The sequence below is a fragment of the Dipodomys merriami genome, unplaced genomic scaffold, assembly GCF_024711535.1.
Source record: "Dipodomys merriami isolate MVZ:Mamm:240054 unplaced genomic scaffold, mDipMer1.0.p SCAF_1, whole genome shotgun sequence".
Lineage (NCBI taxonomy): Eukaryota > Metazoa > Chordata > Mammalia > Rodentia > Heteromyidae > Dipodomys > Dipodomys merriami.
Window position 1 is genome coordinate 45,881,480 of NW_027202270.1, and position 17,144 is coordinate 45,898,623.

General features: G+C 41.3%; 1 protein-coding gene across 3 annotated transcripts in view; it reads right to left on the reverse strand.

Annotated features, from left to right (window-relative positions):
- Positions 1–15,946, reverse strand: part of Bbs5 (Bardet-Biedl syndrome 5) — a 40,353-nt gene extending 24,407 nt beyond the window's left edge. For 2 of the 3 annotated variants that reach the window (XM_070021402.1, XM_070021405.1), the window contains exons 1-7: positions 15,796–15,946; positions 15,145–15,227; positions 11,051–11,116; positions 8,873–8,922; positions 8,633–8,760; positions 7,630–7,765; positions 1,884–1,979 (exon numbers count right to left, since the gene is read on the reverse strand). In XM_070021402.1, the coding sequence (XP_069877503.1) occupies positions 1,884–1,979; positions 7,630–7,765; positions 8,633–8,760; positions 8,873–8,922; positions 11,051–11,116; positions 15,145–15,227; positions 15,796–15,854 (618 nt within the window). In that variant the 5' untranslated portion in view covers positions 15,855–15,946. Of the gene's footprint in view, positions 1–1,883; positions 1,980–7,629; positions 7,766–8,632; positions 8,761–8,872; positions 8,923–11,050; positions 11,117–15,144; positions 15,228–15,556; positions 15,650–15,795 lie in introns of those variants that run through there. The other variant, XM_070021403.1, reaches the window with a different exon arrangement.
- Positions 15,947–17,144: the final 1,198 nt, after the last annotated feature.

Consider the following 17,144-nt stretch of genomic DNA (forward strand, 5'->3'; position numbering starts at 1 on the left):
TTCTGGCAGTTAGCCCAGAGAAGGTGTTTAGTATCTGGCAAATGAATAAAAAATGATCAGATATTTTAAAGTAACTCAGAAATCAAACTAGCTAGGAAAAAATAGGCTTGGGAATATTTTGCAAAGCATTATTAATCTCATTGGCTAAGAATTTTTTTTCTTTTTAGTTATTATAAAGGTGATGTACAGAGGGGTTACAGTTTATATAAGTTAGGAAAAGAGTACATTTCTTTTTGGATATCACCCAAAAATTCTCTTTTAAAAAATAGCATTTTCAGCTGGGTGCTGTTGGCTCAAGCCTATAATCTTAGCTACACAGGAGGCTGAGATCGGAGGATTGAGGTTTGAAGCCAGCGTGGGCAGGAAAGTCTGAGACTCTTTAATAACAGAAAAAGCCAGAAGTGGGGGGTGGTAGAGTGCTTGCTAGGCATGCATGGGGCCCTGGGTTTCATTCTTCAGTACCTCATAAGTAGAAAAAGCTGGAAGTGGTGCTGTGGTTCAAGTGGTAGAGTGCTAGCCTTGGGCTGAAGAGCTGAGGGACAGTACCCAGAGTTCAAGCCCCACAACTGGCCAAAAAAAAAAGCCAGAAGTGGAGCGGTGGCTCAAATGGTAGAGCACTAGTTTTGGGCAAAAGTGGCTCAGAAACAGTGCCTAGGCCCAGAGTTCAAGTCTCAGGACTAGAAAAAGAAAGCATCTTCTAAATATCACATATATTGCATCTGTTCAAAAAGTATTAATAAGACTGCTTAGGTTTTGTTTTGTTTTGTTTTGTTTTGGGGAGGTCCAGTCATGGGGCCTGAACTCTGGGCCTGGGTGCTGTCCCTCAGCTCTTCAGCTCAAGGCTAGTGCTCTACCACTTGAGCCACAGCGCCACTTCCGGCTTTTTTCTTTTTTTCTTATGTGGTGCTGAGGAATCGAACCCAGGGCCTCAGGCATGCAAGGCAAGTGCTCTACCACCTTCCCAGCCCCCCTTTTTTTAATTGGTTATGGGGCTTGAACTTAGGGCCTGGTTGCTCTCCCTAAGCTTTTTGCTCAAGGTAATGCTCCACCACTTTGAGCCACAGCTCCACTCTCAGTAGAGCTCAGTTTTCTAGCGGCTAATTGGAGATAAGAGTCTCATGGATTTTTCTTCCCAGGCTGGCTTTGAACCACAATCCTCATATCACAGCCTCCTGAGTAGCTAGGATTACAGATGTGAGCTACCAGTGCCCGGCCCAGATGCTCTTTTTTAAAAAAATCTATTCCAAAACAAACTGGTCTCAGATGTAGTGAGTTCTTATTCTAAATTTTAGCAGCTTTAATTGAACTTAAGCTAAAAGTATTAGCACTAAAAATCACTTTGATTCCTTCAGTAAACCTGTGGTATGAATCCAGCTTGTGTTGCAGTCTAATTGAATAGAATGAAAGCAGCTCATTTATAAGACTAGTGGATTCATTCTGGCTTAAAAAGGGTTTGGAGCAGAAAGTGGTAAGAAAAATCAACAGCAAGTATATGAGTTAGTGTGCTAAGTCCAAACCAAAGAAGTCCAAACCTACCTGCTCCACAGAAAGGTTGCAGAAAACTTTAGTGGCTAAAGACCTTTGATCAGAATCTAATAAAGAAAACTTAGTTAACTATTTAAAAATTTAAAACTCAATGCATTTATTTTTTAGTAGCAAGTTAATAATGATGCTGTTTTCCTTGAATATAAATAGAGCTATATCTTTTCTAGTAGAATGGTAAAGTATTAACATTTAAAAAGTATGCTCTTAGCTAATAACTTAGTGCCACATAAAAATGGGAAAGAAAAAGAATTTGTCTAATTCCGACAGTCCTATGGACTATTTATTAACTATATTAGTTATTATACATTTAAATAAGTAACCAAAATGTATATACTTACAATTTGCAAATATGGGATGCTGACATTAAAACTGTCATTCATGTTTGCATGCCACACAATTCTCACATTGGTGATAAAAAATGTTCCTAAATTTCCCTGCAAAAGACAGTAATGAATCATAAGTCAATGATGATTTGTTTGGATACTTAATCTTTATTTTCTAGAACATGGAATAATTCTGATATCACAGTATTAGATTAATATAAGATCTGAGTATTATGGAGTATAAATGCTTCTGATATAATAGCAAAATAATTAGATGACTATGAGTCTAGACTGTGTAATCATTTATCATTTAACTGTCAGTATAGTTAAAACTTACACATATAATCCTAGGCTGAGAACAGGAGGATCAAGGTTTGAGGTCAACCTAGGCAGAAGAATTTGCACGACCTCTTCTCAACCCAACACTGGGCACAGTGGGCACCCAACAGTAGTGTATACACCTATCATCCTACTTATTCAGGAGGCTAAGGTTGCAGGATCATGGGTCCAGATCAGCCCAGAAGGAAAAGTTCAAGAGACTCCATATCTCAAAGGAAGAGGCCATTCTCTCTGGAACTATCTGAAGACACTGAGGATGCTGTCAGAATAAAAATGGAGTCTACCAGGCATGGTGGTGGTACATGCTTGTAATTCAGTACTTGAGAGGTAGAAACAGGAGGATCATGATTGAGATGAGCCTACATAACCACATACCAAATTCTAGGACAGCCTGATCTGTAGAGAACAGCAAAAATGTAGTCACATGTGCCAACTTCTCAACTAAAGCTGAGAAGTTATGACGAAAGGATTTTTTTTTTTGACAGTCCTGGGACTTGAACTCAGGGCCTGGGCACTGTCCCTGAGCTTCTTTTGCTCAAGGCTAGCACTCTACCACATGAGCCACAGTGCCACTTCTGGCTGTTTTTGTTTATGTGTTGCTGAGGAATCAAACCCAGGGCTTCATGCATGCTAGAAAAGCACTCTACTATTAAGTCACATTCTCAGCTCTGGAGAAAGGATTCTTGCACAGTTATTTGGCACAAAAGCCCTTCCAAGCACTCTGACAGAAGGCAAATTTGTATTTTCTGACTTTAGTTCCCTCTTGTATTCCTTGTATTCTGCTTTGTAATGGTGTGAATTTCAGGATTAAACAACAGTCTCTTTTTAGCCCTTGAAGATTATCCTCTATTTATATACTAGTTTATCCACAGCCTGGAAATATATGAAACTAGGTTGTTCAACATCCTAGTTCCCCCAAGAGTGAGAAATGTTTAAATGTAAGGGGGTTTGTAACAGATACTTAAGTGCTTTTGGTAGAAAGCGGCAACTCTTCACTGACCTGCAGACATTCTGTCTCCACACTGTTATTTCAGTCACCTTAGATTGCTGGAATAACAGGACTGACAAGTAAACTTCTTGTGACAGGAGGCAAAGTGAATCTATCTCCACCCTCGAGCACAAACAGCTTTCCTATTCTGACAAGGCTACACCTAATCAATTTGGAGAAAACGGTCATCCAGTGCATACCTTTGACCATACCTCCTGCTCCCTGCTCCTAATATTATTACTTGTATTAATTTTTTTTACATATTTGCTCAACTTCTTACCTCCAGGCTAGAGTATCATCATCCTCAGACAGTACAAACATCTTCCCACAGCATCTTTCACCCTTGGGTAACATATAGCACGTTGTTTTGTGACTACTATAGTTTGGCTGGTTTGACAGAGAAAGGCCGCATTCTCAGCAATGTTTGCCTGATCCAATCAATCAACTTTCCTGTGTCCTGACAGACAGGACTCTAGAACCTGAGAACTCACATCATCATCTGTCAGCTGAGATCAGCTAGACTGACTTCAACATCTGTATGTCTGAAAAAGTTCGGGATACTGAACTCTTCCAAGGGAATGTTATCATAGGTATATAGGTAGGCATAAGCAGGAAAAGGAAAACCCCAAGGCAAAAACAGCCCTATAGGTGTTTTTTTTTTTTCCCCCAGTGATGGAGCTTGAACTCAAGGCTTGAGCACTGAGCTTTTTTGCTCAAGGCAAGCACTCTACCTTGAGCCACAGCTAGGAATCGAACCTAGCGCTTCATGCATGTTAGGCATGCATTCTACCATTAAGCCACCTTCCCAGCCCCGGCCCTATAGTTTTAAGATAATGGTCCTGTATTCTTATGGAGCCCAATCCCTATTTCAAGGTTAAACTGGAAAAGACAAAGAGAATCAGTGGGAAGGCAGAGAAGTGCAAATGCATATGCACAGGCCTTCCCATACCTGGGTAAACCATTTGGGAAAGGCCACAGGACAAGGCCCTGATTTCTCTACACCTAGTAAATCCCATCCTCACTCTACTGAGAAACTCCAAGCTGCCCCAGACTCTTTACTCCAACTGCTTGTCTCACCCTTTGAGGTGCACTGTCCCTGTTAAAGTGGTTGGTTTTTCTCTAAACTGCCCTTTGCTTTGGTAATAAATTATTATTTTATCAAAAAAGCAAGCAGGACTTAGAGAACAGGGTAAAGTGCTTACCTAGCAAGCACAAGGACCTGAGTGCAAACCTTAGTACTACCAGAAAAAGATGACCTATTCCTCAATTATAAACAGAAACATGTAGAGTGCATATATATTTTCCTTTCATCATGTAAATAAATACTATACAAAAAGGTTAGCTATTGTTCTCTGTCCATGTCCAGTTTTTCAATGCTAAGTCTACATTTGTAAGTAATAATTCTTTAGGTCATTGTTTCCTCTCATTTAGATAACACAATTGTAAAACTCCCAAATATTTCTTAAAATATATAAGGTCATATTTCATTATTTTTTAATTTAAATTGATAATAGCATCCTATTTCTTTCTTTTTTGGTAGTACTTGGGTTGAACTAAGGGCCTCAAGCTTGCTAAAGCAGGTGCTCTATCAGTTGAGCTGTGTGTGCGCTCTAGCACCCTTTGCATTGGTTATCTTCTAGGAAGGGTTCTGCTTTATGCCTGCGCTTCAACCTCATACTGTGTCACTGGGAATAACAGGCATGTACCACTGTGTCCAGCCATGATGCTTCCCCTATAGCTGGGATAACAGGCACATGCCAGCTTGTCCAGCCACTGGCTGAGATGGGAGTCTCAGGACTCTTGGACCTGGTTTTGAATATTGATCCCCAGACCTCTGCCCCCCAAGTAGCTAAGATTATAAGCTTGTACCACCATACCTGGTAACATCCTTGTTTTAAATATATTATACATGTAATATATATCCTTAATATATATTATATCCTTAACATATAAATATATATCTTGGGCTGGGAAGGTGGCTCAGTGGTAGAGTGCTTGCCTTGCATGCCTGAGGCCCTGAGTTGGACTCCTCAGCACCACATAAGCAAAAAGAAAAAAGCCAGAAGTGGCGCTGTGGCTCAAGTGGTAGAGCGCTAGCCTTGAGCTGAAGAGCTGAGGGACAGTGCCCAGGCCCAGAGTTCAGGCCCCAGACTGGACCCCCCCCAAAAAATATATCTTATATACATTATACATTATATACATTATACATAAAATATAGTAGCTGGGCACTGGTGTCTCATGCCTATAATCCTAGCTACTTAGGAGGCTGAGATCTGAGGATCACGGTTCAAAGCCAGCCAGGCAAGAAAGTCTGTGAGACTCTTATCTCCAATTAACTACCAGAAAACTGGAAGCGGTGCTGTGGCTCAAGTGGTAGAGTGGTAGCCTTGAGCTAAAGAGCTGAGGAACAGCGTCCAGGCCCAAGTTCAAGACCTAGGATCAACAAACAACCCCCCCCCCCACACACAAAAACCACACAAAAAGCCGGGCGCTGGTGGCTCACGCCTGTAATCCTAGCTACTCAGGAGGCTGAGATCTGAGGATCACGGTTCAAAGCCAGCCCGGGCAGGAGAGACCGTGAGACTCCTATCTCCAATAAACCACCAGAAAACCGGAAGTGGCGCTGTAGCTCAAGTGGTAGAGCGCTCGCCTTGAGCTGAAGAGCTGAGGGACAGCGCCCAGGCCCAGAGTTCAAGCCCCACGACCGACAAAAAAAAAAAAAAAAAAAAACCACACAAAAAAAACATAAAATATATACTATATTATATGTAGTATATATATATATATCTTATGTATTATGTCCTTAATATGTTATATATAACATATTATATATTCATATCTATCCTTTTATCAAAAGGATAAATGTAGGGCTGGGAAGATGGCTCAGTGGTAGAGCGCTTGCCTTGCATACCTGAGGCCCTGGGTTCGATTCCTCAGCACCACATAAGTAAAAAGAAAAAAACCAGAAGTGGCGCTGTGGCTCAAGTGGTAGAGTGCTAGCCTTGAGCTGAAGAGCTGAGGGACAGCACCCAGGCCCAGAGTTCAGGCCCCATGACCGGACCCAAAAAAAAAAAAAAGGATAAATGTAAAGGATAAATTATATATATATATCATTTGAAAATCGTGATATTCCCATCTTAACAAGCCAGTTGAAGTTGACACACATCTGTAATCTGTAATCCCAGCTATGCAGGAGGCATTTGGCAGAAGTGGTCTGTAACTGGGCCTAGGCAAAAGCTCAAGACCCTATCTGAAAAATAAAGCAAAAAGTGGTAGAGCACCTACCTAGCAAGCACAAAATCCTGAGCACAAACCCAAGGACTACTAAGAAAACCAAGTTCTATATTCCAAAATACCAAAGGTTTTCCATAGAGGGTTAGCAGTCTCATCTAGTTCATAACACACACAAAGCCTAAAAGCTATTCCTAGTAAGAGAGAAATTTTTCTAATTATTCACATGTTCCAACTGATCATAATTTAAAGAGAAAATGAAAAACTATAATGGTAGACTTAAGAGTCACCAAATGAGCTGGCCATAGCAGACTATGCCTGCAATTCCACCACTGGGAAGCTGAGGCAGGACAATTCTGAGTTCAAGGCCACCCTGGAACATAGCAAGATCTTGTCTGAAAAAATAGTCAGTAGGGCTGGGAAGGTGGCTCAGTGGTAGAGCGCTTGCCTTGCATGCATGAGGCCCTGGGTTCGATTCCTCAGCACCACATAAGTGAAAAAAAAAAAGCCAGAAGTGGCGCTGTGGCTCAAGTGGTAGGACGCTAGCTTTGAGCTGAAGAGCTGAGGGACAGCGCCCAGGCCTAGAGTTCAGGTCCCACAACCGGACCCCTCCCCCCCCCAAAAAAAGTCAGTAAATAATATGACTAGTTCTCTAAAGACCAGATTAAATCTGAGCATGGTGGTATGCTGGTACATGAGTATAATCCTAGCATATGGGGGACAGAGGCAGTATGATTTCAAGTGTGAGGCCTGGTTCAATTACATAGTGAGATTCTAACAAACCTAGGGGTTAGAAGAAGACGAAATAAAATTAGAAGGCTCTGTGACTGTTCACTCTCTGGTTCTTCCACCACTAATGTTGAGTTACCAAGAAGTTGAGGGCTGTGTAGTATAAGGGCAACTATGGATTTGGGACAAACTGTGCATGTGAGACTACACTAACACTTGCAGGCTCGAGTTTCTCAAGTATGAACGTGAAGGAGAGTGAACTAGATGATCTCAAAGGTCCATTTGTAGCTCTCAATTCTATACAGAATTGAGATTGCTAAAAAGAATACAAAAACCAGAATACTACCTAATATCAAGAGCTATAACACTAATTTATCCGGAGCTATAATTCTCACTGTAAGAACTTAATGATGGTAGAAAAAAATGACTGCCAAAACACCATTTCCAAAAGTTCATTAGTTTTTTGCACAATACCTGATCACTGGATAAATTCCATACACCATTGATTTTATCATAAACATGCTCTTGTGGTAACAACTTTAGTTGCTTGTTTTGAATTAATGCACTTCTCAATTTGAAATCACGATACATCTTAGAAGTTTCATATGCCCTATAAAAAAACAAACAAAAGACTAATCCAAACTGAGAATGTGGTTTTCTTAGGTTATGTTTACTTATCTACTAATGTGTATGTGTGTGTGTATAAAGTTAGTATTTATACATTTCATAATTATTATGGCAAATTAAAAAAAATTTCAACTGGCTATGGTAGTGCACATCTATAACCCTAGAGCCTGAGGGGAAACAGAATTATTTGTGACATATAGGGCAGAAAATGATATAATTATTATTTTGGGGGCTTGGCGCTGTCCCTGAGCTCTTTTGCTTAAAACTAGTACTCTATCACTTTCAGCCACAGCACCACTTCCAGAAAATGATATATTTATGAAAGTCAAATTAAAACAATTATATTTTTTGTAATCTTAGCCTAAATTTCTCTCTCTCTCCTTCTTTCTTACCTCCCTTCCCTCCTCTTTTTCTTTCTTGGAAGTATTGGTATTTAAACTCAAGGCCTCATGTATTACAAGACAAGTGCTTTACCAATCAAGCCATCTCCTATTCCTTTTCTGCTTTAGGTATTTTTCAGTTAGGGTTTTCAACATTCTGATCCATGCCTCCTGTTAAGATAGGAGCTGCAAACTTTCCCTGGGCTGACCTCAAATCATGAGCCTCCTGATCTCTGTCTTTTGAGTGCTGGGATTATTGGTATGCACTAACGTGTCTGTTGTCTTACATGTTCCATAAATTCCTTCAAGAGCTTATTAAATGATAATGAAATGTGTTCTCCTAAATAGCTTCATGATATCTGCTGTGAAGCTTTGGAAAAAGGTATCATCATAACTTCTAAACTTTGTCTTCTAAACCTTTATCTCATACAACTTAAAAATATACAATAATCCACAAACTATTACTATACCTGCGTACTGCAATCACAGAAGTAAAAAGTCTAGGACTTCCAGGAACCAAATTTGTAAATATAAATTCAAAGCGAGTAGTGTTACATTTTGTTAGTATATAAAGAGCTTCAGTTTGGCCTCGTAATTTCTGTAAGGACAAATTTATTTAAAAGTTCAGATTTGAAGAATAATTTCTCACATAAAGTGCAAACAAACAGTAACTAACAAAACAAACATTAACTAAAATTTTTCAGACTTACAGAGTTAGCAGTCCTTATTGTAATATTCAATATGCAGTTGTAACCGATAGCTAAAATTTAAAAAAGCAACAATGAATGTAAGTAACATGATCTAATAAGCTGAGAAAAATACTATTGTAAAAAATATATACGCCAGGTACTGGTGGCTCAGGCCTGTAATCCTAAGCTATTCAGGGGGCTGAGATCTGAGGATTATGGTTCAAAGCCAGCTCAGGCAGGAAAGTTGGTGAGACTTTTATTTCTTATTAACCACCAGAAAAGTGGAAGGGGGTAAGTGGCAGAGTGCTTGCATTGAGCTGAAGAACTTAGGGACAGTGCCCATGCTCAGAGTTCACAGAACCCATGCTCAGATTTCAAGCCCCTTGACTGACCCACCCCCCCAAAATACAGAATTTTGCAATAGTTTTAAAAATTAGACATACACAAAAAAACAACTTCAGCTGGGCAATAGTAGCTCACACCCATAATCCTAGCTACTTAAGGGGCTGAAATCTGAGAACTGAGGTTCAAGGCCAGTCTCCTCAAATAAATTCAAGAGACTTTTATCTCTAATTAACCAGCAAAAAGCTGGAAATGGAGGTATGGATCAAATGCTAGAGTACCAGCCTTGAGCAAAACAGCCAAGCAAAAGCACAAAGTGTTGAGTTTAAGACCCAGGATTGGCACAAAAAAGAAAGAAAGAAAGAAAGAAAGAAAGAAAGAAAAGAAAGAAAGAAAGAAAGAAAGAAAGAAAGAAAGAAAGAAAGAAAGAAGAAAGAAAGAAAAAAAAGGAAAGAAGAAAGGAAGGAAGGAAGGAAGGAAAGAAGAGAGGAAGGAAGGAAGGAAGGAAGGAAGAAAAAGAAAAAAAATAACATTTTTGTGAATTACAAATTTTAATTAAACTAGTCAATTCTGCCTCTTTGGACCAACAAAAATACTCATAAAACCAGAGAAAGGGTGCATTTCTCAAACTCATATAGCACCCTTCAATGAAAGAAAAAGCCTAACTGGATCATCTAAAACAGTATTAAAAAGTAAGTGATACCAATTTACAATAATGAAGACTATTTTCACTAGGACTTAAATCTCCTTTCTTTGGGTTTTCTTCTTCTATATCAAGCTGACAAAGATAAACAAAAACAAAAACAAGGGGTGTGGGGGGGGATGGGAGGGCAGGGATGGTAAGGGGAAACAAAGGAGGAGGCAAAAATGCTTGATAAGAAGTGTACTCAGTACCTTGCTCATATAATTGTAACCCCTCTGTTCGGTATTTTCACAATAAAAAAAATTATTAAAAGAAAAACAAAAACAAAGCCGGGTGCCAGTGGCTGACGCATGTAATCCTAGCTACTGAGGAGGCTGAGATCTGAGGATCATGGTTCAAAGCCAGCCCGAGCAGAAAAGTCCGTGAGACTCTTATCTCCAATAAAATACTAGAAAACAGGAAGTGGTGCTGTGGCTCAAGCGGTAGAGCACCCGCCTTGAGCTGAAGAGCTGAGGGACAGTGCCCAAAAGCCCAGAGTTCAAGCCCCACGACGGACAAAAAAAAAAAAAAAAAAAAAAAAAAAAAAAAAAAAATTCAGTACAAAAGCACTAGTCTCATATGTGTGTAAGAAACAGAAAAAAAAAATAAGAACAGGACATTTCTTTTGTATTATGGTGTAATCTGTGGTTAGGTCAGACTTCAGATTTCTATATATTTCATAGTATAGCTTTGTGTATGTGTGCTTATGTGTGTGCTGGTCCTGGGCTTGAATTCAGGACCTGGGCCCTGTCCCTAAGCTTTTGTGCTTAATGCTCTACCACTTGAACCACAGAGCCATTTCTGGTTGGTTTTTTTGTTTGTTTGGGTTTTTTTTTTTTTTTGGTAGTTACTTGGAGATTAAGAGTCTCTTGGACTTTCTTGACTGAGCCAGCTTTGAACCTAAATTCTCAGATTTGAGCCTCCTAAGAAGCTAGGATTACAAGTATAAGCCATACGCTGTGGCTCAAGTGGTAGAGCACTAGCCTTGAGCTGAAGAGCTGAGGGACAGTGCCCAGGCCCAGAGTTCAGGACCCACGACCGGACCCCCCCCAAAAAAAAGTATAAGCCATAATACCTAGCCATAGTATAGCTTTTTTAATATTAAAATCTGCCACCCACCTTCCTTGATGAAAGATTCTATTTTCCTTAGAGTTTTATCTAATGAGGATACTTACAAAGATTGACTCGAATTAATGCCAAAGAATGCCAGATAATTCTTAAATTTGTTACTAAGAGTCTACCTAAAAGCAAACAAATGATAAGAAATTGATTAGCTTAAGAAAGGACTCATATCTGCAGCACAAATTGAAGGGAATACAAAACTTTTTTTACCTGTACATCTGTTCTAGGTACTAACAAGTGACAGCTATAGAAAGTATTCAGGTATTTGTAGCCAATAGCTTGGTTTGTTTTGTTAGAAGATGCTCTTAGTTCTTATATATGGATACATGGTATAATTATAAAAGCACTCACTAAAATAACATGTACACACTAGTCCCTGTCATATGAGTGCTGTCTTACAAGTCCTCATTTAAATTAACCATATACTTAGGTACACAATTTAGTTAACTGAAAAGGCTGAAATCTTTGCACTTTTCAGTATTAGCATCACTCTGATGCTCTCATACAAAAGTACAAAGTTAGATGTGCTTCGTTTCTCAAAGTGTGTCCTGTAGAATAGTGGACCCTATACAGTCTGCTCTATAGTACAGATGACCAAAAGGGGAGCAAAAGAGTAAATGGTAAATTATGTGTCTTAGAGATTTACAATATAGTTGCACATTACAATAATTTTAAGAGATCTTGAAATAACGAAACACACTGAACTTTTTAAATACATTTATCCAACAAATTATAACCATAGGGTGTGTGTGTGTGTGTCCTTGAGCTTGAAAACTCAGGGCGTGTGTGTGTGTGTGTGTGTGTGTGTGTGTGTGTGTGTGTGTGTGTGTGTGTGTGTGTGTGTGTGTGTGTAACCATAGGGTGTGTGTGTGTGTGTCCTTGAGCTTGAAAACTCAGGGCGTGTGTGTGTGTGTGTGTGTGTGTGTGTGTGTGTGTGTGTGTGTGTGTGTGTGTGTGTGTGTGTGTGTGTGTGTGTGTGTGTGTGTGTGTGTGTGTGTGTGTGTGTGTGTGTGTGTGTGTGTGTGTGTGTGTGTGTGTGTCCTTGAGCTTGAAAACTCAGGGCCTGGGTACAGTCCCTGAGCTTCTATGCTCACAGCTTGTGCTTTACCACTTGAGCCACAGCTCCACTTCCCACAGGATTCTTGTGATGAGTAGTTTACCATAATCTTTCTTCCTTGAAAGCCTACTGGGTCAGAAGAACTTGGCAAAAAATGACGAAAGGGGATGATACTGATCAAGATGCATTGTACTCATACACTGATATGTTGAATGGTAACCCCTTTGTACAACTACTTAAAGATAGTAAAAAATAAAAATAAAGAATAAAATAAAGTAGGCTTACAGGAGTATCAGAGTGAGCTGGGATAGAAAAATGTGGTTCTGAAAAAATTAAAAGGAAATTAAAAGGAAGGCAATCTCAGAGGAAAATTTGCGAAATTAGATATTGTTTGGCAAATAATAAGTAACCCAAGATGGATGGAGTGTATGTATGGTTCCTACATCATAGAGGACATAGAGGACAGTGCATCTTTTAGAGGTTCAAGAAGAAAATATATGACACTCAAGGGAGGATAATGAAGATTATTTGCAGAAGGACTTATTACAAGTATGGATGGAATGTTAGAATTACAGGTGAGTCAGCAGACCTGCTACCTTCCCAAACCCAAAGCATACAGTAGTTTACATAATCTGGAAGGAACAAGAACCGTAGGGAACAGACTGATTATAGAGAGGAGACATAGCCAGCCTCTCAGTCAGAGAGAACCCAGGAAGATTCTCAGGCCTCCCTTTGATCTTCTGCCATAGGTATTTTCTAAACAGAAGCCAGAGGCAAAGAACAATCTTTTGATGTAAGCAAAACAAGCCATCTTTCCAGGCCAGGGGAAAGGAGTAGAGCAAGGTGCTGGACCTGGAAGGACAAAATTTTTTATTTTGAGATGGGATCTTGTTGTCTAGGCCAAATGAGCCCAAAGTAGGTGGTTCTATAGGTGTGTACTATGGTGCCAAGTTCTATAGTTTAACGTTCTGCAACTCACTTTTATGACTTTTTATTCATAACTGGGTGCTGGTGGCTCACACCTGTAATTCTAGCTACTCAGGAGGTTGAGATATGATGATCAATCATGAGATTCATTTCCAATTAACTAGCAAAAAGCTAGAAGTGGAGATATGGCTTAAGTGGTAGAGCACCATCCTTGAGTGGAAAGCAAAGTGAGAACTCAAGGCTCTAAGTTCAAATCCTAGTACTGACACACAAACATACATGCAAATTGTGGATAAACTGGTTTATCATTTTCTTAAGACAATATTTTGTCTGTGCAACTAGGCTATGAACCGAGGTTATCCACTAATGTTTAATGTTTTTCTATTAGAGTATCCCTGGAAAACTGCCAACCAAATCTTTTTTTTTTTCTCTTGATGTATCTTCGATGAAGTCTCTTTGATTCCTCTGCCGCCTTTTTTTCTCTGAAAGGACCCCCTCTCTTCCTATAGCTTCAAATCCAGTGTTTCAGGCCTAGATTTTCCCCTCTGACGTTCCAAACACTTGCTGTCCCTGTTTCTTCTAATCTTCATAACACTAATCTTCCAAACACTGCCCTTGTTTCATTCTCACACGGTTTCAGTGCACAAAGCTAATCTGATCACTTCAAGGCAGTGTATTGGAGTTGAAAATGGATTAAACATGCTAATCTTCTAGTGTACTTATAGTTCTAAAATAGGGGCTCTGGACCCAACAGTGCCTTAACTTAGGTGTTAAACATCTAGGAAAGGAAAATAGATAGATGTTTGGAAAGCAAGATTCTTCTTTTCTTTTCTACCTCCTTTTAACCCAGAAAATGTGGATACTTCTGTAGTTTCATTTAAACAGAGGTTTCTGAGTGTACACATGCCCATACATATCCAAATATATTTTGTTTTGTTTTCACTAAAAGTAGGGTTTCATGCACTGTGATGCAGCTTTTTGGCTGGGGAATATTTTCCTTCATCCCTCCTCCAAAATATTCCGCACTTATTATTTGATAAGTCAAAAATGATCTATTGCCCACAGTCTTTGTCTGTACTGGAAGATGGTCTGGATGTAAGTATTCTTGCCAATCTGTATAAGAACAACAACATTTTTTCTTGATTTCTCCAAGTCAATTCAAATTTCAGCAAGATTAGCTATTGTGACAGTGGAATTGTTGTTCCACCCTCAAAGGCACAAACCAAGACTATGTTTACTGTCCAAACTCCAAAATTTACCCTCACCTTGGCCTGAATGATGCCAGAAAACACTTCAGAAATGATCTAAGCATTCATTTAAGGATAGGCTCTAGCCACTGACAGGATCTACCCAGAGCTGGTAGTGACAACAGGTTCTTTTGCTGCTCATTTTCTTCCTCTTCCTTTTCCTTTTCCTCCTCTTCCCTCTTCATCCTCCTGTGAGCTCAGGACTAGCACTCAGCCACTTGATCCACAGCTCTACTTCTGGCTTTTTGGTAGTTAATTGGAGATAAGAGTTCCACCAACTTTCCTGTTGCACTGACTTCAAACTGCCATGCTCAGATTCCAGCCCCCTGAGTCGCGAGGATTACACGCATAAGCAACTGGCCTCTGCCTCCCAAATCCTTTTCTGGGGTGTCAGATCAGAAGTATCCCATGACACTTGCAAACAGGGCTCCTCCTGGAGTTTTAACAGTTTCGCTGGATAAAGGTTTTGCTGTCAGAGCAGGACTTAGTGATGGGCTGAAGTTGAGGAAGATCCTGTTCTCTGGCTGTAAGCTTAAAGGCTACTCTCTCTTTTACTCAATTCTAAGAAAATCCTGTGGGTTTAAATTTTCTGTGATTACAATTACATCTGCATATGATGCGAGTGCATATATTTTCCAGCTAATAAGAATCTGCATGTGTAAATATAAAATTCATTAAAAAATAGGGCTGGGATGGTGGCTCAGTGGTAGAGCGCTTGCCTTGCATGCTCGAGGCCCTGGGTTCAATTCCTCAGCACCACATAAGCAAAAAGAAAAAAAAAGCCGGAAGTGGCGCTGTGGCTCAAGTGGTAGAGCGCTAGCCTTGAGCTGAAGAGCTGAGGGACAGCGCCCAGGTCCAGAGTTCAGGTCCCACAACCGGTAAAATAAAAAAATAAAAGAAAAAAAAATATGCTTACCTCTATCCCCGTTATTTCCTTTGGTATCTTCAATAGAATCTAAACAATCAATAAGGACTTCTCCAGGTCTTGTTTTCATTTGTCTAAAACAAGTACAAAAGTGTTCATGTTATAACTGAACTCCATCTGCTTAGGATCTACTTAGGGATGAGAAGAGACCTATGCGTACAAATAGCTCACAGTATAAATTATACAGCAACGAGTGCTCAGGCATTTGCAAAAAATGAACCAAGAGCTCCGAGGTTGTTAGGAGGCATGGTTCAAACGGTAGGGGGCCTATCTCCCAAGCACACATATACACAGACACACACACAGACACACACACACACACACACACACACACACACACACACACAGAGACACACACACACACACACACAGAGACACACACACACACACAGCCCCAGTTCACTTGGTTGTCAGAACGTTCCAGCGCCGGGTGGTCCACAATCCTGAAGGCTCCTCAGGGTGGGCCAGGGCCGGGGACGGCGGGACGGAGCTGGGCCCGGCCTCGAACCCGCGAAGGCCCGGCCGCCCCGCGCCCCGCGCCGCCCACCGCCCACCGCCGTGTCAACCTCTCCCCCCGCGCCAGCATCCGCGCCGCGGCGCCCGCCACCGGCCCCGGGCCCCGGGGGAAGCTCGGAGACTCACTGCGAGTATAAGTCGAAGCGGACCTCGCGGTCCTCCCAGAGCACGTCCAGCACCGACATGACGGCCGGGCCCGCGGCCTCCACGGCGGAGGAGGCCTTGAGCGTCTCCCTGACTCCACGGCAACAGGCTCCCTTCACGACGTCTACGGCGGGCGACGAGACCCAAACTGCCTGCGGGGAGCGCGCACGCGTTCTCCTACGTCAGCGCGTCGTTAAGTGGATTTGTGGCTGGAGGTGGGGGCTGCCGTCCTGGCCTCCAAACTGACCTCCTCTAGCCATTCCACCCCTCCCACTGTTCTTCTACCATCTCAGGAAACTTAGACTTAAAGCTCTATTTAAAGAACAACAACAACAAAATAAACCAAACTCAAAACAAAACAAAACAGCCCAGCTGGCACTAGTGGCTCCTGCCTGTAATCCTAGCTACTCAGAGATCTGAGGTTAAAAGCCAGCCAGGGCAGGAAAGTCTGTGAGACTCTTATCTCCAATAAACTATCAGAAAAAGCCAAAGTGGACTTGTGGCTCTAGCGCTAGAGCACTAACCTTAAGCAAAAGAAGCTCACAGACAGCACCCAGGCCTAGAGTTCATGCCCCAGGACCAGCAGAAAACAACACACAAACACACACACAAAACCAACATCCTGGAGCCTGGGGTTACATGCCTGTAGGCTTAGCTACTTAGGAGGCTATGATCTGAGGATTGTGCTTCGACGCCAACTCTCTCTTGAAAGTCCTAACCAGCAAAAAGCTGGAAGTGGAGCTGTGGCTCAAGTGGTAGAATGCCAGCCTTAAACACAAAAACTCAGGGGCAGCGCACAGGCCCTGAGTTTGAGCCCCAGAATCAGCCCAAAACAACAATAAGAACAATAAAACAAAACAGATCCTGCCTGATCCACTGATCTATCTCTGGACCTTGGGCAGTCTCTCTTCCCCAGGCCCTGCTCCTTCTGGCTGGACTCCAGCCAGATAGGCTTGAGCCTTTGCAGGACTGGCTTCCCTGTGTGGGTTGCAGTGTTCCCAGATTCTGCATGGCCGATCCTTTGTCACTGAGGTCTCAGTTCACCTGTCAGCACTGAGCAAACTAAACTAAGGACAGACATTTGGTGTATCTAGTGAACAATATCATGCACACAGTAGGCACCCAATAAACATGTTCACTTCCTATGAATTAAGGTGCCTAATCCTTTCTTTCATTCATTACAATTCTTTAAATCAGGGGCTCAGACAGTGGTCTGTGGGTCCCTGTGTTCTTCAGTGGATGGAATGCTCAGCGGTTTCCACTGTTTCCAAAGACTACAAGATGCGGGCTGGGATGTAGCTCAGTGGCAAAGCGCTTGCCTAGCAAGTGCA